Source organism: Narcine bancroftii, chromosome 1 (genome assembly GCF_036971445.1).
Source record: "Narcine bancroftii isolate sNarBan1 chromosome 1, sNarBan1.hap1, whole genome shotgun sequence".
NCBI lineage: Eukaryota > Metazoa > Chordata > Chondrichthyes > Torpediniformes > Narcinidae > Narcine > Narcine bancroftii.
The window spans coordinates 117,533,683-117,555,697 of NC_091469.1; the positions used below are offsets into that span (position 1 = coordinate 117,533,683).

At 38.4% G+C, this 22,015-nt stretch overlaps 1 protein-coding gene across 1 annotated transcript in view; it reads right to left on the reverse strand.

Moving 5' to 3' along the window:
• Positions 1 to 2,816: 2,816 nt before the first annotated feature.
• mrps27 (mitochondrial ribosomal protein S27) overlaps positions 2,817 to 22,015 on the reverse strand; it is a 130,110-nt gene continuing 110,911 nt past the window's right edge. Inside the window, exons 8-11 of the mRNA XM_069936790.1 lie at positions 20,510 to 20,612; positions 19,780 to 19,922; positions 16,434 to 16,589; positions 2,817 to 3,157 (exon numbers count right to left, since the gene is read on the reverse strand). Coding sequence (XP_069792891.1) covers positions 2,918 to 3,157; positions 16,434 to 16,589; positions 19,780 to 19,922; positions 20,510 to 20,612 — 642 coding nt within the window. The 3' untranslated portion in view covers positions 2,817 to 2,917. The remainder of the gene's footprint in view (positions 3,158 to 16,433; positions 16,590 to 19,779; positions 19,923 to 20,509; positions 20,613 to 22,015) is intronic.

Below are 22,015 nucleotides of genomic sequence, written 5' to 3' on the forward strand. Positions count from 1 at the left end.
TACAACCACTCCCACATGTGCAGGTCACCACTTTCCCAAACAAGGTTCTAATTAACCAAGAACGAAACCTTGCCCCCTGCTCCATCTTTTCAGCTCCATGTGTGTCCGCACTATCTTCCTGTTCTGACCTTCCTGAGGTCATGCTCGGGATAATCCAGAGATTATATATTGGGGGGTCCTGCTCTTCAGCCTCTTTTCTAACTCAACCCTCAACTTATTTTGCAGGACCTATACCCCCACTCCTGTCTATGTCATTGGCACCAATATATATACCATGACCTCTAAATGATTATTCTTCCCCCTTAAGAGTATTCTAGACCTGCTCAGAAACATCCTGGACTTAAATACCTGGGAGGCAATACACTATCCTGGAGTCCCTTTTGCAGCCACAGAAACTCCTATCTTTTTCCTGACTATCAAGTCTCTTAGGACTATTGCTTTACCTGACTTCACCCTTCCCTTTTGAGGCTCAAAGCTGACCATGGTGCTATTGGTCTGACTGCAGCTTGGCCCACATAGATCATCCCCCTTAGAAGTATCCAAAGAGGCAAATAAAAAAATACTTGATGAAGGGCTCAAGCCCAAACATTGGTTATGTATTCTTACCTTTGTTATATAAAGGACACTGCTTGACTTGTTGAGTTTCTCCAGCTTTGTGTTTTTTACTCCAAAAAGTAAACAGGTACTTGTTGCTGAGGGGACTGGCCACAAGGGTACCCTGCACTGCCTACCTACTCCCTTTCCTTCTTCTGACTGTAACCCAGCTATCTTCTTCCTGCCTCCTAGGTGTGATTGCCTTATTGTAACTCTTGTCTATCACCCCCTGAGCCTCTCAAACAATTTGAAGTTCATCCAAATCCAGATTCAATTCCCTAACATGGTCTATAAGGAGCTGCAGTAGGGTGCACACTTTGCAGATGAAGTCATCAGGAATATTGTTGGCTTCCCTGTCTATCCACATTTTTGCAAGGGAGCATGTCCCTGCCCTTGCTGCCATTCTCACTATTAAAGAGGAAAGAGTTAGAAAAACATGTCTTTACCTTGATTCAACTTGTACACCTCCACCTTAGCCTCCGCTCAGTGAAACCTCTTGAACCAAAACCTCAAATTCTCACTCCTACATTGGGCCACTTCACAATGGCTACTCTGCTTGACCATACCGTTCTTTTAATGGGTTTAGGTAATAAGCCAATGGAGAGATTTAAACAAGCACCTACCTCTCTTCCTGCTTTTTAAATGCTTCTCCTCTTGTTCACAGTCCTGCTCTCACAATCTTCGACGAGACCCACGAACACTCCTTTTTAAATTCTTCTCCCTGACATGACTTTCTCCTTCTGCAAATCGATTGGTCTGCATTCTGAGGTTTAAAGTTCAATTATCTGAGGTTCAATCTAGCAATTCAATGCAGTGGCTCATTATCACCTCAAAGGCAGTAAGGGATGAGTAATAAATGTTGGGTCCTACCAGCTGCTGCTGGTGTGGAACTGGGAGAAGCAGTGAATGGAGACCCATTTCTCAACTCTCCTCCACGGGGTCCTACTGCCAAACTGTCTTGCCCAACAGCCCCATGTAGGTTTAAACTGCGTATAGAACATGGCTATTTTTTTAAACGTCAAAGACCACTAACCGCAATAGTTGCGGGCTCTTCCACGAAAGCAACAAACTGGTACAGGATACCAGAGTGGGAGAACACCACTCTGCCAAAAAGGATAAGCTTGAGAGAGGACCTTACAGGATAGCGGACCACAGCAGCAGGTGTGTATGGTGGTCGGTAGCTGAAGAAAGCACATCAGGCTGCTGGTGACTAGCGAATGGGAAAGAGATACCATGACTGGGATTCTGAGAGGCCTTAGATGCTGATAGGTTCTTAATCACAGAGTTTTTGGAACTAGGGGCCAAAGAGGGCGAGTTGGATGCTATTTTAACTTACATTTATTTAAATATGCTCCGTGGTCCTGGAGAAATGCTATCTCGTCTTTACTGTGTGAGCATGGTTTGAACGATCAATAAAAGGATCTGACTTGACTTGAGGTTCATTGCAGAAATTAACAGATCATGCAGCTCCAGCGGTTTTGTCACCGTAGGAGATGGCAGCATCGGAGGAGGAGGCAGGATTCAGGGACATTTGATTTCTCTGAAGGGACTCGCTTTTGCTTCTCTTTCTCATTGTGATGTGGGTGCTGGATAGTGGTGTTATTTTAAAGGGCAAATGAAGGAAAACAAATTTGGTGTAATTTGTGTACATGAATCTTGACGTCAAGGTCCCCCCCCCCCCCAAAAAAATATATATTGCAGAAGCAGATTCACCAGGGGCTCTCTACAAGTCCAACAGGATGCCTTTACTCGTCTTCAAATTCATTTGCATTAAAATCAAAAACTATAGATATTGAAAATTTGAAATCAAAACAAAAGAACATCCTATAGGTTCTCAGCATATCATTCAACATCTATGGTACGAGAAACAGTTAACCTTTCAACTCACTAATCCTTTGTCACTTTTAACAGCAATTCTGAAATACTAACTATAACTTTTAAATATTAACCATTCAATTTCTGAGGATGCCGAGCAATGAAGGATTTCGGAACAAAATGTTGACTATCTATGCTCTTCCATTCATGCTGCCGGACCTGCTGAGTTCCTCCAGCATTTTGAGTGTTGCTCCAATTTTCAGAAACTGCAGCCTCTCTTGTTTTCAGTGTCTTCTGAGTCAAACATGCATGGGGGGGATGGGGGGGAACATCTTTGGTTCTGCAGATGTCGTTTGGCAAGATTAATAGATGTATTTGCAATAAGAATGTAAAAATATTACCCATACTGCATTTCATGGCACAATTTAATCAATACAGTAACATTCTGGAAAGGTCTGAAGGGTGGGGAAGGGTTTGGGGAGAAAGGAAAGGGAGCACTTGAATAAGTTTAACTTGCAGATTTCGCTGCTTGTCTGGCTTCCCTTATTTGACAAGCTTTCTCTCTCAAATCTTTTTCACGTTGAATTAATTCAGCGCGTTCTTCTTCCCATTTTTCTAACTTCTTCTCATAATGAAGGATCTCATCAGCTTCTGATAACAGAAGATTTTCTTTGATGAGCTTGTCTGTCTGTGCCAATACACTTTCTGATTCAATCTTTCCAAGTGCCACTAGTTCAGCATGGAGATCCTATATAAAAAAGGTACATCAGCCATCAGTAAAATATAAATAGAGAAGAGTGTTTCAATTAAGTCTAGAATGAGGCTCCCAAAACCATTATCAGAAACTTTATACATAAAAATATACATATATGCCCAGACAAAACAGCTTTGAGCCCTATTTAAGCCACACTCCTGGCATTAACATTAACCATTGAAAAAGAAAAACCATCAAATACTGAAATTCTGAAATAAAATCAACATACTACAAACACTCACAGATCAGGCACCTTGTTTATCTGTACATATGGTATGTCTGATTATGTGTCTGCGTGTTTTGCACCAAGGGTTAGAGAATGTTGTGTTGAAAGGTTTTACTTGTACAATCGGATGATAATAAAATTGAACTTATGTGGAGAGCAAAAGAATTAGTTTAACAATAAGTTCTGATACAAACTTGAAGGGATAGTTATTTGAAAACTATATGTGCCAAGTCAGAAGGTAAAATGCTATTCCTGAAGTTTGCATGGAGCTTTGTTGGAATAGTATACAAGGCCAAAAAACAGAGTTCACAATGGGAGTGTGAGAAAGAATTAAAGGGACAGGTAATTAAAAGCCTAAATCAAGTCCTTACTATAGTATCAGTAAGCATCACCACTTGTGCAATAAGCCTCTTGGTCTCCACCTTATCAATTATTCTATGACCAATTATTAATTTAAAATTAGACATACAGCACGCTAACAGGCCATTTCAGCTCACGAGTCTGTGCCACCCAATTTACACCTAATTAACCAACACCCTGGTACGTTTTGAACAGTGGGAGGAAACCAGAGCCCATGGGGAAAACACATAAACTCTTTACAGATAGTATGGGATTCGAACCCAAGTCTGGTCCCATTCATTAGCGATGTAAAGGTGATCCACTAACCATTATCCCAACCATGCTGCCCTATGCCAACCGTGCCACCGTCAACTTTTCTTAGTTTTAAAGAAAGGCCATTAATCCAAACTATCAACTATTTATTTCTCTAAAAATACTGTCTGACCTGCTGAGTACTTCCAACATTTTCTGACTATACCTCAAACACAGGTCTCCCTCTCACTTGGCCCCAGCCAAATTATGCAAGGTAAGACTAGAAGATTGAATATTCAAACTATCTGCATGAGCACATTGGCTCATTTTAGAGAATTAGATTATACACTTTTTAATAAAAAATAGTATCAATGAAGAGAAAAACGACGAAAATATATGATTTCAGATACTTATCCACCATCAAAATGGTGTTATTGGCATAGTTGATAAAGGGAGAGAAAATACTCAGATATTCCATCAGTCCCGTATTAAATGGCATGTAAACTTCCAATGATAACAAAAGTGGAAATAAAACGATCACTTATTAAAATTGTAATTACAGGTTAAAAGGATATTGTAATAAGAACATTGCAAAGAATAGAATTGCTTGTGACTCCCAATGAAAATGGTTTCAAATTCATTTTCAGAAAAGGCGCAAGTTGGAAGCCTTGGGGTGGATCTGTCTTTTTTTTTCCCCATGTAATATTCTTGGCAGATGCAGCCTCATTTATTTTATTTACACTTTATATGCTGATCACCACTTGTGCATAAATTGCAAGCAACATTTTCTGGATTTGTTTCTTCTTTTTCTCTTGAATCTCATGCCACCTGCACAATATGTTGGCCATTCTTTATACTTATCTCACTGATTATATTACACATCACAGAACTTTGCAGAATAGCTCCCCCTCTGTGTATCTGGTAGTCCTCTACTTGTTTTCATACTCTTCTTCCTTTCATTCCTCAGTTTTGGCTAAGAGTGTGCCGATCTAAAAGAAGTCACTTTTTTGTTTTCCTTTACAAGCACTGCTGTCCTCCTAATGCATTTTAAGATGTTATTATAGATTTCCAGTAGAAGGGAATAGCAATCTGAAAAAGATAAACATTCCACCAAAAAAGGGCAGAACAAATCAAGTCAGATAACGATAAGAGGAAGACACCACTCAAGTTGTTAGGACGGCTAAGAAGGCACATTGTGTGTTGGCCTTCATTAGTTGGGGGATTGAGTTCAAGAGCCTTGAGGTAATGTTGCAGCTCTACAAAACTCTGGTTGGACCATAGAGTATTGTGTTCAGTTCTGTTTGCCTTATTATAGGAAGGATGAGGAAGTTCTCAAGAAAGTGCAGAGCAGATTTACTCGATGCTACCTATATTGAAGTATGTCTTATAAAGGAATTGTGACATTGTGGTCATTAGTGAGACTTGATTGCAGGAGGGGCAGGACTGGTATACTGTTGTTATAGAGTTTTACCAAGTTTTCTGAAGTGACAAAAATGTTGATGAGGGTAGGGCAGTAAATGTTGTACATGGACTTTACTAAGGTATTTGACAAGGTTCCTCATGGTAAACTGATTCAGAAGGTGGAATTCATTGAGAGTTGACAATTTGGATACAAAAGAATGAATTATGAAAGTTTCCAGACACTATGATTGAAGTAAAAACACAATGTTGGAGAAACTCAGCAGGTCAAGCAGTATACTTTATATTACAAAGATAAAGATATATTACCTATGTTTTGGGCTTGAGCCCTTTATCAAGGTATCAAATTTGGATAAAAAAATTGGCTGGGCCATGGAAGAGAGAAGGTAACGGTAGAAAGCTGTTATTAGGGCTGGAGGTCTGTGACCATTTGTATCCTGCAGGGATCGATGGATCCCTATTTTTTGTGATAGGTACATAAAAAATGAAAAAGTAGGTGGTGGGTTAGTATGTTTACAGATGATACAAATATTAGTGGAGCTGTGGACTGAACACAGAGTTATTGAAGAACACAAGAGAATACAGATCGGTTAGATATGGGCAGAAAATTCTCAGATGGAATTTAATCCAGATAAGTGTGAAATGTTGAACTTTGGGAAGTCAAATGCAAGGGAAATGTATACAGTTAATGTGGGGTCCTTAAGGTATATTTTTAACACTTTTGTGTGCTCAGCCAGTTCCTATTCATGCTACTGACCCATGACTTCAATGCTAGATCCATTTCCAAGTCATCAAGTGTGTGGTTGACACAACAGTAGTTGGCCTCATTAGCAACAACGATGAGTTGGCCTGGAAATTTTCATGTTATGGTGTGAGAATATCAACTTGAGTTTCAATGGGGACAAGACAAAGGAGATGATTATGGGCTTCAGGAAGGCTAGGGAAAATCTCCCGCCACTACACATCACTAAATTTGAGGTGGAGAGAGTGGAGAGCACCAAGTTCCTTGGAGTCCACTTAAGTAGTGATCTATCCTGGACACACAACATCTCTAATGTCAGGAAGGCACAACAATGATTGCACTTCCTGAGAAGAATGAGGTGGGCAAGGCTACTGGCCACCATCCTGTCAACTTTCTACAGGAGCTCTATTAAGAGTATCCTGGATGCTTTAGAGCATTGGATGGGTGGTCAATCCACAGGACCACAAGTGGAAAATAGGATCACTGCGGTCTCCTTTCCCACCCCATCAATGTGATCGACTGGGATCCTTGACTGAAGAGGGCTTGCAAAATCATTAAGGACCCCTACCACCATGCACACAGCATCTTCCAGCCTCTCCCATTGGGAAAGAGATACAACCAAAACCACCAGCTGAGAAACAGCTTCTTCCCATGGACAGCGAGACTGCCAAATGACTGATGAAGTGCTCATACAATCCCTTCGAGACACTACTATTTATTTAATTAATATTTTTTAATTTTTATATATGTACTGTATATAAATCACTTATAAATATTTGTTATATGTCTATATTTGTATTTGCAAGTTTTTACACCAAGGACCAGACCGAAGGACGCTGTTTTGTTCAATTGTAATTATATAATTGAACGATAATAATAAACTTGAACTTGAGTTGAAGATGGAACTGGAGGTGGTGGCACGGGGAGGGGAACCATTGAAAGTGGTCATGTAAGTAGATAATATGGTAAAGAAGGTATATGGCTTGCTTGGCTTCATTGGGCAGTGCACTAAGGGTAACAAAGTCACGTTGCAGCTATAGAGAACTTCTATTAGGCCGTACTTGTGCAATTCTGGTTGCTCCTATACAGGAAAGATCTGAAAGCTTTGGAAAGGGTAAAGAAGATGTTTACCAGGATGTTGCCTGGTTCAGAGAGTGTGAATTATGGGGAGAGATTGGATAGACTTGGGTTGTATTTCTGGAGTGTAACCTGTGCCCAAAATGTTTGGGCTGCACGCATAGCTGAGGAATGTAACTCCCACTTTGAGTTTACTCAGAGAATTAATGACAGACACAGAGTTTTATCAAACCACACCTGAACTCTGTTTACTTCCTTTCCAAAAAATTGAGTGAGCTATTTATAGAAATTTACACAAGCTTGACTTCAAGGCACAAGACAGTCTTGCGAGCCATTCAATTAATTGATGGCTCCAGTGTAAGACCCACTCCTGGCGACTGTGGGTTGCTCTGATTAGGGCATCCTAGCAGAGGTATATAAAATCATGAGAGGCATTAATAGGATGAATAGTCAGAATCTTTTCCCCCTCGGCAAAAGTATCATACTGTAGAGGTCATGCATTAAAAGTGAGGGGGAAGAAGGTTTAAGGGAAATGTACGATGCCAGGTGTAAGTGGTGGAAGTACATACAATAGTAGCACTTAAATGGCATCTAGATAGACTCGTAGATATGAAGGGGATGGAAGGATACATATCAGAAGCAAGTAATATATTTTAAGTTTGATTTGGACATCATGTCCATCATAGACATCTGGGCTAAAGGGCCTACTCCTGTGTAGTACTGTTCTGTGTTCATGAAAAACTCATCAGAATTTCATTCCCTATTGACTGCACTCAACAGTATGTATGCATTGTACTGTGTCTCTGAACTTCTTTCCAAAGAGTACAAAAGTACAATGTAAAAGCCACTGAGCAGAATTATTTTTCGAGGCAAGAATACCTCTGTAAAGTTAATTTCAAAAGGGTTTTGAGAAGTTGTGGGCAAGAACTCAGTTACTATATTGGGTGGCTGTTCAACAGAGAACTGCCCGCAAAATGCAGCATTTAGGCCAGTGTGTCTCTGATTTCTGTGCCTGAGAATTACAGTCAAGAAGTCAGGAACAAGCTGGAGATTACATATAAAATACACAAAAGCGCTGGAGAAACTCAGCAGGTTACATGTGCTGGATCTTGAATATGGATCTAGTACTTGGTCCAGAGGAAGGGCACAAAAGTTTTCTAGTTGATAAACTTCACATCTGGATCCTCAGCTCTACACTAGAGAAGGCAGGTGTACATAACAGTCCGATTCATACGATTGGGATCGGTCTTGATTGAAAAGTGATTTTTTCTTCTCTCTCTAACCATTAATTTCTGGCACTTAACATTTTTAAGTAAACATTGAAACATAAACATAAAAACAATCCCAAAATTATAGATGAAGGGTAGTTAAGGATCATCAGGCCCAGTAAAGCACCAAAAAGAAAGTTTTATGCTGAAAGCAGACTACTTGGCTGAAATACATGTAGTAACAAAGATAAAAATAAAGGAACCTCTTATGGTTTGGCAGTAGTTCAAATCGAGAACTTGTGTTCAAGACAGGTTTCTGAGATATTAGTTTAGGAGATGGGGAGAAACATGACAACCATGGGCCAACTAGCAATGGGAAAAATTTCCAGTACTATAACATGGAACACAATTCATCAACAAAAGACATTTTAAATAACTTGACTAAGCTCTTTAACAAAATAATTAAGAATGTTGATGAGGCTAACGGTTGCTGTTATGTTTCTAGATAATATTGAAAATAAATGTTGTCCAACTGAAACCCCTTGACCCTGCCACAGTCAGTGGATAGTGGGTGAGAGGACTGAAAGTGACAATGGAGCACCAAATGCAAAGTGGACTTCTTCAGGTCCATCTATGAGGCTATTCCTTATTTTGAATTAAATTAATATTTTGACCTCAAGTGTACAAAATTATTAAAATTTGAATTTTACAGTTGTTACATATCATGGAGAGGTAAAAAGTTGTGAAGAGGATCATGTAAGAGAGTTCACGAGGAGGAAGATAGATTGGAGAAACAGAATGATAATACAGAATGTAGAAATTATGAACTGATACATTTGGCAGAAAGAATAAGAGAGGAAACATGAACTGGATGGGATAAATTTAATAGAGCAGCATCAAAAAGAAGGCTGGGAATGTATACACTCAAGTCCTAAAGTTCCGAGGACAAGCTAGGCAGGGTACAAAAATAAGGAAGAGCCCAAATGGCTTCCTTTATTTAATTTTAGCTCCACACTTAGGAATAACAAGATAACAGAGATTGGAGAAACTGGTGCTGTTCTTCTTTCACCAGAGAAAAATAACAGATTTTCACTAATATTTGGAGGGGGTAGAATATTCCATGCTGAAACTGTGCACAACATCCATTGGTACTCTCTAGTGACATACCAGCTCCCAACTACCAGTTAGCAAACACAGGAAAATATTATCCCCAATGTTTACCAGTGGCTCAGGTATCAAGACTGTTCGTTATTCTGCAATGTTCACTTGTTCAACAGACAAAAAGATGAAATATGTGCCAAGGGAGAAATTTAGAGTTTGTTTATTTCTGCTTGCTACAAAGAGGAAAAAAAAACACAGACATATTGGAGCCTGATATTTAGCAACAGATTTTGTCCTTCATTATATTTATCGTATATTTCGGAGTATAAACCGAGTCCTGAAACCCAGAAAAATCTCTCAAAAAAATGGGGGTTGATTTATATGCCGATATACCTTTGAGACCTTAAATTCAGCTCAAAGTCCAATCTGTGTTGATCAGCGTACGTCGACCCTTGATAAACCAAAAAATAAGCCGACTGCAACAGATTTCCATTGAGATTTTTATTGAAAACAACAACACATTTATAGCCCTTCAAAATCACTCTCGCCATCATTGTCTGAAGCAAATATGGTGGCAAGCACATCCATACTCTCACTGTTTAAACAGGCATCATATGGGTCCCAGTCTGTATCTGATGAGGTGGTTTCAGATTTGTCATCAGTATCCCACAATAAATCATCTTCTGTGCCATCAATTGCACAAGAGACACCAAACTTTTAAAATTATTTTATCAGTCTTTACTTTAACTTTGTTCCATGCCTTGAACATGAAGTTACACAGCATATCAAGTGATGCAGCAGGCATTGCCTTGTCTTTTGTAAACTACTTTTCTGCACTTGACATCCATGTATTCCATTCCTTGCACACATGGTCTCTGAAGGGCTTGTTCAAGCAGACATCAAGAGGTTGCAATATTGATGTCAAACCACCCGGGATAACTGCCTTATAAGTTTTATGTAGTGCTAATCTACTTTTAGAGTTCTCAGTTAAGTGGCTACAAAAAATATCCCAGACCAACCAACTCCGTTCTGTGCATAAACCGTCTGGCCACCTGTTCCACATATTGTCTATCCATAGTTTTACACCATTTTCATCCATCCATCCTTTTTCATGAAAATGTACAAAAATACCTGCAGGAAATTTCATTTTCGGTTTAATTTTGCATTTGAAGATTACCATGGATCTTAACTTTGTCCCGTCGGCTACGCACAATAATACCATGGTAAACCTGATCATTTCGTGGGCTGTACTTCTGGTTTGCACAGTTTTAACCTCTTTCCATGGGGGTTTCGTCCATGTTTCCAATATTTGCTAATGCAAATTGGTGTTTCTGCCAGTTCTGTATAATAAACTGGTGAAAAATCACAACGTCATGATCAAGATCTGTTGGTAGTTTCTGTGCAATTTTTGTTTTTTGGTGTAAATACCAGATTTTTCCAGTTCATGAAATGATTGGACCAAGCGACTGTAGCCTCAAAATCATCACCGAGGTCTGGGTGCAACTTGGACCACAGCAGTGCAAATGTTTTTATTTTATTTCGGGTGACTACGTAGCAATCTTGCTTCTGTTCATGTACCCATTCTGCAACGTGATCTTCCAACTCTGGCCAATGAGTGATTCCTTTTCTCAAAGAACATTGCCTTTTTGGTATGTTTCTTAAAGTCTCTTCTTTTTTCCTTCAATCTCTAACCAACTTCCCATATACATCAAATTTTCTTGCAGCAGCGCAGTTGTTAGTTTTCTTGGCCATTTCTATCACTTTCAACTTAAAGCTCGCTTCATATTTTTGTTGTGTGCTGTGTTGTGTCGATGGATTTTCCGTGATAGCAATCACCTCCAGCCAATGCCCAGCAGATCAATCTGCATGGTCTATGGGGATTGACATATACGCCAATCAATGGCCCATCTCAGGAATCACACGTTTCTGGGTTGACTGTATCCCAGATCAATAGGGCACCGCAGGCAGCCAGAAAACTGGGATCGACTGATATGCAGATATACCATAAAAACCTTAAAATGAGACTGAAAAAAGGGGGTCAACTTATACACCATAATATACAGTAAGTAAAAGTAATCAGCAAAACCAATTAGAGAACTTGTACAGTTGTCTTTCTGGAAAAAAAAATTACTCAATATACATTAGTTATGTCAAGATTTTAAAATCGCCATTCAAATAATTATTAAGCAATATAAAATTGCAACATTCATTTTTAGTGACAGTCCAAAGCAATCCAATCTTTTGATAGGTATCATGACTGTACTGTACATCACTCTGAAACTCATTGCAAATCTTCTCAACCTTGCACAGCTTCCAAATAAAGAAACTTTAAAAATGATGAATTTTCAGTCCGTTTATTGAATTCTTTTGCTCAGTCAGCATCAAGCAATTATGTCTTGTTTGGCTTAGATAGAACATATTTTGGCTACAGGCCAATTTCTGCAATTTCAATCGTGCCTAAAGTCAAGATCAAAATGCTGCTGTACTTCTGCAGCTGTGGTATTGCACTGTCCAGATTCAAGGCCAATTCCAGGAGAGGTTTGAGGGAGGAAAGTGATGGCTGGGAACAGGAGGCCAATGACTTGAAGTGGTGTTAGATTGGAGAAAGAATTCAAGAGCTCATCGGATTCTTGAACTTGGACAATAGGTACAGCAGTAGGCCATTTCGCCTTTTGAGCCAGCACCGCTATTCATTGTGATCATGGCTGATCATCCACAATCAATACCCAGTTCTTATTTTCTCCCAATACCCCTTGACTTTACTATCTTTAAGAGCTCTACTTAATTCTTTTATGAAAGCATCCAGAGAATTGGCCTCCATTGCTTTCTGAGGCAGAGCAATCCACGGATCCATAACTCGGGGTGAAAAAGTTCTTCCTCAATTCCATTCTAAATGGCCTACCCCTTAAACGTAAACTGTGGCCTCTGGTTCTGGACTCCCCCAACATTTGGAACATGTTTCCTGCCTCTAGCATGTCCAAGCCCTTAATAATTTTATATGCTTCAATCAGATCTCCTCTTATCCTTCTAAATTCCAGTGTATACAGCCCCGTTACTCCAATCTTTCAACATATGACAGTCCCACCATCCCGAGAATTAACCTCATGAACCCACGCTGCACTCCCTCAATAGCAAGAATGTTCTTTCTCAAACTTGGAGACCAAAACTGCACACAATACTCCATTGAAATTTGACTTTATTCAGAGTGAAACATGATGATGACCATCATGGTATGGTCTCACCAGGGCCCTGTACAACTGCAGAAGAACTTCTTTGCTCTTATTTTCAACTCCTCTTGTTATGAGAGCCAACATGTCATTAGCTTTCTTCACTGCCTGTTGTACCTGCATGTACTTTCAGTGACTGATGAACAAGGACATCTAGATCTCATTGTACTTCCTCTTTTCATAAGGCACCATGCAGATAGTAATCTGCCTTCCAGTTCTTGCCACCAAAGTGGATAACTTTACATTTATCTACATCTGCCAGGCATCTGCCCATTCATCCAGTCTGTCCAAGTCACCCTGCATTCATGATATCCTCCTCACATTTCACACTGCCACCCAGCTTTATGTCATCTGCAAATTTGCTTATATTACTTTTAATCCCTTCATCTAAATCATTAATGTACGCAAGGAGTTACAAGAGTAACTTCCCCTTGTTAATCTAATCATGGACTGCTCTGACAGCACAAAAGGATTGATTGCCCTTTTGCACTTTAAAAAAAAATACTATGAATATTTATTATCCAGCTGATGTTTTATTGTCTTATTTAATTGAATTAAGTTCAATATCTGGTTTTTTTACAAATATCTGTTTGGCTGTAGCAAGTAAATTTGCAGTGCATATGTTGTACAATGTATATGACAATAAACTGACAATTATAGTCATTAATTTCAGTCAGCTTTATTGGGAAGCTCGCTACTCACAAAGTTGGACACCACCAGTCTCCCAAAACAAGCTCCATTCTGTCGTGTGGAGAGAAGACAGGACAGATTGAGGAAAATTGCCAAGAACATGAGCAAAACCTCTGAAAAAATGCAACATTTCCACAAAATCCTGGAGATCTCTGCCCCATAAACATACAAGATGGTTGTTTGATCATGCATTGAAGGTATACAGAAGTCCAGAAAAGCCATTATCCACCTCAAATGCACCTTATGCTTCATCTGCAAGAGTCTACATTAGTTTCCACAAGTCATTCACATGACAGTTAGGGTTTCAGACAGAATGTTTAGGTCAAGGAGGTTTAAGACTAATTAAAAAACTAGGGTCCCAAAGCATCAAACAAAGGTTCAGGGCCAATGTGAAATGTCCCGGAATGGTCATCATCATGTTTCACTCTGAATAAAGTCAAATTTCAATCAATGAGCACTGAAAAAAAAACTGCACAAATAAATTTCCAGACAATAGGATTTTAGTGCAATTTATAATTTCAAGGACTAGATAATTAATTTGAAACACTGAACTAGTCTGTAATAGCAGGAAGCTGCAAAAATAATCAACCTTTCTGAAAGCTGTCACTGTAAGCAATGTAATTCTACAAGACATAAAAAACTATGCTGATATTAGGCCTTTAGTCACTGAGATAATGTGTGGCCTAAGATCTTGCTTTGCTTGTCAATAAGCTATTTCCTGTTTGAATCGAGAAACAGATAGTGAAAGGTTGCTTTGTAATGAAGCTATATTGATTTGACAACAACATTTCCTGATCAGAGCTATATCAATCCAGAATCCTCTTTAAATAAAAGATGAGAAATAATTGCTTTATTTCCATGAGAGAAGTTGTAGAAAAGTAAATAAAAGTGAGCGACATAAAGGATTTTAGAAGAGTTGTTGAGAACATTTCAAATAAAAGTACCTTAGGTTAGTACATAATGGCATTACGCCAGTCTATCGTTGAAAGTCTGGATTGGGTACAAATGAAGTAATAGAGCTGGGATATTGCCAGCATTCAGTAACTTGGCAATCTCATTTTCCCTTGGGACAATGTCATTTTGAATAAATTTATGTTCAGCAGCAGCGCACAGACGACACGCACATTTGGAGGCTATTGTCAACTTGATCATCAAAGCATTAGAATTTTACTTCACAAAGCTTCCTTCTCATCCTTCTGTACAACACCACATACAACAAATTGGGGCCATCAAATGACATTGGAGGAGCAAATCTGTTCAGAGATTACAGACAGCTGCAGGAAACACAAGTTTGTGATTGTAGGGAATTTTAATTTTCCACATCTTGACTGAGACTCGCAAGCTATAAAGGGCTGGATGACTTGGAGTTTGTCAAATGTGTTCAGGAAAGTTTTTCTAAATCAATATATAGAGGTATGATCTAGAGAGAATGCAATTCTGGATCTCCTATTAGGGAATGAGATAGGATGGGTGACACAAGTATGTGGAGGGGAACATTTTGTGTCCAATGAACATAATTCCATTCGTTTCAAGTTAATTATGGAGAAAGAGAGGTCTGGGCCTCGGGTTGATTTCTAAATTGGAGAAAGTCTAATTTTGAGGAAATGAGAAAGATCTAGAATGCGTGGATTTGGATAGGTTGTTTTCACACAAGGATGAATGAGCTAAGTGGAGGACCTTTAAAGGTGAAGTTTTGAGAGTATAGTGTTTTTATCTTCTTATCAGGGTTAAAGGCATGTTTAGCAGGCATAGGGAACCTTGGTTTTCGAGGGATAATATGGATCTGGTTCAGAAGACGAGAGAGGTATATAGCAACATAGAGCAAATGAGGTACTCGAGGAGTATAAAAAAATGCAAGAAAAACCTCAAGTAAGAAATCAGGAAGGCAATAGAAAAAGATATGAAGTTGCTTTGGCAGACAATGTAAAGGAAAATCCTAAAGGTTTCTACAGGTATATTAGGAGCAAAAGAATAGCAAAGGATAAAATTGGTCCCCTTAAAGATCAGAATGGTCAGCTTTGCATGGAGCCAAGAGAGATAGGAGAAATGTTAAATGGATTTTTTTTCAGAAGTATTCATTCAGGAAACAGGAACAGAGTTGTGGGAAATATGGAAAACAAGCAGTGAAGTCGTGGAACCTATACAAATTAAAGAGGAGGAAGTGCTTGGTGTCTTAAGGCAAATAAGGGTGGATAAATCCCCAGGTCCCGACAAGATATTCCCTTGGGCCTTGAGGGAGGCTAGAGTAGAAATTGCAGGGATTCTGGCAGAAATATTTAAAATGTCCTGAGCCACTGGTATGTTGCTGGAGGATTGGAGGGTAGGTCATGGTGTTCTATTGTTTAAAAAAGGCTCCAAAGGTAATCCTGGAAATTATAGGCCGATGAGCCTGACATCAGAAGTAGGTAAATTATTGGAAGGTGTTCTAAGAGATCAGATATACAATTATTTGGATAGCCATGGACTGATTAGGGATAGTCAACTTGCCTTTGTGCGTGGTAGGTCGTATTTAACCAATCTCAGAGTTTTTTTGAGAATGTTACCAGAAATGTTGACGAAAGAAAGGCTGTGGATGTTGTCTACGTGGACTTTAGTACGGCCTTTAACAAGAAACCACATGGGAGATTCAGAAAATTGCTTCTCAGACTGGAGGCCTGTGACTAGTGGTATTCCTCAGGGATTGGTGCTGGGTCCATTGTTGTTTGTCATCTATAAACTTTATAAAAGTTTATAAAAACTGACTGCCTATTGCTTTCAATGGATGCTGCCTAGCCACTGTGTGGTGCTTCAGAAGAGCACTACCTCCCAAACTACCCACTCCATCTACCCATAATGCACATTCTACCCTTGTGGGGTACATTCTATCCATGGTTTCCATACCAGCTTCATCACAAATCATAATTCCATGACTGTCAATCACAACAATAATCACATGCAACTATATTTTCTGTGAGAAATTCTTCAATTTTGTACTTTATATTCTAAATACCTTAAATCTGCTCAAGTAGTCTGCAAGGTTTGATCTTTCATTATATTCCTCCTCAACAGGTGCAGTTTCTTGTTTTGTTTCCTGTGATTCTTCCGTCACTATAGATTCATTGGTCTCAGGTGCCATTGTCTCCAATATGGTTGCTATGGCATCCACCTGCAAAACACGAGCACAAATCTCCTGTGACTTACCCAGTTAACAAGTCAGCATTCGCAATTACTGAGACTCCTTAGCTGATGAAGATTCCTGGATCTTTCTTCAGTTACACCCTTCAATATACTCTCAAAATATATTTTCCATTTCACATGGAACATTTATCATTCAGCTGCCTTTGTTTTGCACAGTTGTAAATATTCTCAAACCCTTTGAACCTTCCAAACATTCTCATCTGATTTTTTTTTCCATTGATCTTTAAATTCAAAATATAGTTTTAGAACCACACAACATGGAAACAGGCCACCAGTCCTTCATTCCTACACCCCTAAGATTTTTGCTCTTACCTCCACATATGGGGATATTTAGAGTGGTCCATTAGTCAACCAACCTGCGAATCTTTGGGATGTAAGCAGAAACTGGATCCCCTGAAAGAAACCTATACGCTCAGACAAAAAATATGCAAATTCTATACAAACATGATTGTACCTGGGTCATGGCAAATGTAAAGCAGAAGCCACCAAATGAATCCCTGATAATTCTGCTAGCAAGTTTCATTTTTAGTGCTCTTCCCTGGCTGGTATCAAGATGGTGATGGTGTGGAATTATCTGTCTTCTGGTACAGAGTTCCACAATTTGGACCAAATGTAATGTAAGAATGGCAATATAGTTCCATGGCAGGATAGCGTACAACCTGGGGGGTGTGGGGGGAAGTGGGTAGTGTCCATCCCTCTTTTGCTTTTAACCTGCTCTTTAGAGGTTGTGGCTTTAGAAGGTTTTGTCAGATTTGTCTAGAATAGATAAATTACACTGTGGCAGCAAGCCACAGTGGCAATCAAGCCGGCACTCCATGTGGCGAGTGCAACTAAAGGCTAGCAGCCGTTGCAGTGGCACTGGCCCCAACAAGCGAACTGGTGGGTGGATGGCAAGGGCAGCTTAAAGACCAGCGACACCAAAATGGCGCTGGCCTTGCTGCACAGGGAAGAAGGGATTGTTATGGAAGAAGGTACCCCCGTATGGAAAACCTGCTTTTGTTATGCGGGTCATGACGCGAGTAAAATGGGGAAATGGCAGAAACATGGCAAGTATAAAAGTCGGGTCTGAGCCCTTAATAAAACGCAGAGCTTAACCTAACTCCATTACATGTGTGTGTCTTCCTTCAAGTAGCGCATGGCTACAACACAAGGGTTTTTTCTGTAATGTCAAATGTTCCATAACATGTATTGTGATTTAGAAATGTCCATTGACTCAACCCATAAAGATTTCTGGTATTATTCTGTACCAATTATAAAAGTAGTTAATGTTAATGGCATGACATTATTAAAACTTTCTTTCCCCTTGGAATTCAGTAACAAGTATGCTCAAGTTCAAAGTTCTATGAATACTGCCTCCATGGAAAATGAGCCCAACCTTCAATCCCAGATGTGTAAAAACATTGTTCCAGAGCTCCTATCTGTACTTTCACATGACCAAAAAAAAAACCTGCCGGAAGACTGAACAGGACACTTTGCCTATCAAAAGTAAGTATTTTTAAATTTTAGTTCACCCAACCTCAAGGTTCCCTTGAGGATCTGCGGTTTTATTTTTTTCTCCCCTTACAGGTTCCTGCCTAAAATGCCTTTGATACAAAATCAACTTATTCCATTCTCAATTGGATAATCAATTTTAAACATTTGGTCTCAGAAAGGAATTAGATATTTCAAAGATTGTTTTGAAGGAAGAAATTTAATGTCATTTCAACAATTAAAAAATAAATATGGGATACAAAATAATACACTTTTTTGTTCTTATCAATTAAGGGCTTATTTAAGAGATAAATTGGGTCCAACAATGTTATTACCAAAATGTGGTGATGTGAAAATGCTGATTCGCAATAGAAATATGAAGAAATTAATTTCAGCGATGTACATTTTATTGCAGAACAGGACTCCTGCTATATTGAACTAATCTGTATCTAACATTTATAATGTTTGTTATACTATCTTGACATAATTCTGACCAACTTTGTTCATCAATGTCAATATTGCTGGCTGGACCCACGCTATCTAAATTTTAAAAAAATTAAATTTAAATTCTATCGTTGAAGATGTGCTCCATTGTCAAAATGGCTTCTACAAATATCAACAAATTCTCTAATTTTTCTCTATGGAAAGTACCTGGATTGAAAATCAGTGAAATACATTAAAACAAATGGTACTACAGAAATTAAAGAACAAAATCCCGTAAGTGGATGCTACTCAGATGTAATCATCCAAGCAAATGAATGTACTCGGTGATGTGACCATGAATGTACTCGGTGATGTGACCACTGCTGGCAAAATCATCCTATTAATGCAGGCAATCCAAGTCATGCAGGAAGAAAAGACACAAAGAATAGCTACAACCCTCATACCCATCCCCACATTGCGAGGTCGGTTTTAGAGAAGAGGAAGTATTCAAAATATGAATTATTGATAGTTTAATGATTTCCAAGGAACTGGCCGATTTACTGTACAATAAATTATTTTCACACATCCCATTTTTCCATCTATGAATAGTTTCCAGAAGCCCAAACTTTTAAAAGGGAAACAAGACATTTAATTTAATTTCTGAGCTAAATGTTTGGCATTCTGGAAGGAGTACAATCCATACTCCATTCCTTAGCTATGCTGGGACCCATTTCAAGTTTCGGTTAAGAGGAGAGTGATCATTCATCAATCCATATGACAACAATTCCACCCCCCCCCCCAATTGTTTAGCTTTTCATGTAGCAAAAACATGGCAAGTGTCAGATATCGTCATTTAACATAAATTTATCACATGCATGCTCAAAAGCTCGTTCAAAGATATAGGTTTTAAAGAAGCCTTTTAAAGAGGGAAAGACAGGTAGAGGTAGAGAGATTTGGTGAGGGAATTTCAAAACTTAGGACTTTAATAGCCAAAGGTATGACCTTTTTAATGATGTAACATTTAAATCATTGGCTGACAGGATGATAATTGGTGAAGCACATAAATTTTATTAAGTTTCAGGGTTGAAAATGTTTATAGAGATAGAGAAAGCTGAAATCATTGTAGATTTTGAGACAATTAAAGATCAAAAAACAGATAAGAAATGTACAATTAAGACATTGCTTAACTAATCAACAATGCAGGTTAAAGTAAACAGCCTTAGTAAACTGTGTAATGTTTGCAGATTTCACATCTTGAGTTTTACCGTTTCTTTGCAAAGCTTTGTTCCGTCTGATGATTTCACCACATTCTCCATTACATTTAACGCTCGATTCAAGTATCCTGGGGTCCAGATCAGGGGCATTTTGGTGTAAACTGCACGAATTCCTTTATATACCTCAACTTTCCCTGTTGAGAAAATATATAATTTTAGAAAATTAAAAATACAGGTAGATTAGTTTAGAGTTCAAAGCAATGTACACCTTGTGCTCATTATCTGCTGCTTTGCAATTCTCAGATCTGCACACCCATGAGGTCAGTCCCAGGCACTACTGAGTTTTATCTAACACATCCATGTAAGCACTGAGGAACAATCAATGTCAGTCAATATACTGTGATCAGGTTCCAGATCATTTCCGCCGTGGCTCTCTTCTGTGTGCTGTTCTAATAGAAATTGTGTTTTGTCTACTCAGCTGCACTTTGATTTCAAAACTTATTATTGTAAGTTTCAATGGAAATAGTTTATTTTCTATTATCATTTAGTTTCATATTTAAATAATTTCATGTGTTCTTAGAGCATTACAAACCGTATTTATTTCTACAGGTGGGGTGCATTTGGTACAAAAGAAAGGGTCATCGTGACATCTATATTTTGTGTCAGCTACAGGCAGTGCATGGCCCTATCCCTCAGAGACAATGGACTTACTGCTCCAATATTCCTCATGAAAAGTGGGACAGGTTAAATATGCTGAGATAAACAGTTTCAGGAAACATACCAAGGAATGTGAGACCAAGAATCTGAGAGCTAATTCCAACTGTGTTGTTCTGCTTCAACCCAAGCAAAAATAAAGCTCCACCTACATTTCGCTCATCTTCCCACTAGAAAATAGAAAATATGACAGAAAATCAGCAGGTTAATATAATGAGTTATAACACTAGTTAAAAGGTTCATAATTTTCCCCAAGTTTAATGAACTCAGCTTGGCTGGTGATAGAAAATACCTCACTATCCTAGTGTCAGGTCCCATGGTTATTACAATGAAACAAGTGCCCATAAACAAGTGAGCAAGGCACTGGAGGGAACTTTTAAAAAAATATTCACATCTTGTGTATTAAGTATTTCTATTATCAAAACTAATGTGTTCAACTTAATAAATGAATATTATGTCAAATTATCTTTTGTTCTTGGTCATGTTTCTCTTTTAAGGTTACCTAATGGGAACAATCCCAGAATAAGACAGGAATTTACAATCTCTTTTGTCTTCACAGACAATCAGAGTCAAAACTGAAATGAGAGATTCAGAAGAATAAAACACAAATTATCAGGAATAAAATGGCATAGAAATAAAATTTAATAATGAGCTTTTACTTAGATTTGCTGCAAAGGTTTCTTTAGATTTTGTTTTGCATACCAAGTCAAAAATTATGTATTGTCAAATGCTTTTGCCACATACCACCAGCAGTTAGAAAGGCTTATTCAACTTAATTTGTACTGACTTTGACAGAAATGCAAGTCCTGCACGACAGAGAAACTAACAAAAATGCAGATTTTTATTGTTCCAAAATATGATTTGACAATTGAGATAACAAATGTGCTGTTGCAATAATATATTTTATGTTTGAACTAAAATGGAATTATTAGGATTGATCCATAATTGAAACAAAATCAATAAATATCCAACTAATTTTAGAGATGATTTATTGCTCCTTAATTGCCTTTAAGATCTTATAAAACTGTCAGAATAAATTTGTAAATGCAGAAAGTAAAAAGTACGATCATGTTGCTGGAAGAAATAAAGAGATTTTAATTTTGATGATGCTTTCACACCATGATGGATTATGGAATAATCCTTGAGGATCACAGCACTATTCTCAGCAGCATAAAAGCAAAAATTTAGTACAGTAGATGGGATTGACATGTAATTTTATGCTGAATAACCATGCAAAATGCATACAAGCTTGCTAGTCATTACCTTCTCAGTTGTAGACCTATGCTTTTAAAATCAATCAACCTGGAGTTTAATCTATAACACCTACTGGTAGCAATTAAGATGCCTGGGATGCGAGTTTTTGATACAGAGTTGAAGGCCATCAGCTGCCAAATCACCTTATCCTATTTATGGAAACCTTTGCATTCAGTAAATTAAGAAATCTTGCACTTGATCTATATCCAATTTTTGAAATGTAATACACACACCATGACTTCCAGGACACAGTATGCCACTTGGAAATTTCTGTCATGAATCCTGCATAGGTGGAAAAGCTTATTTCCTTTTATTGGGA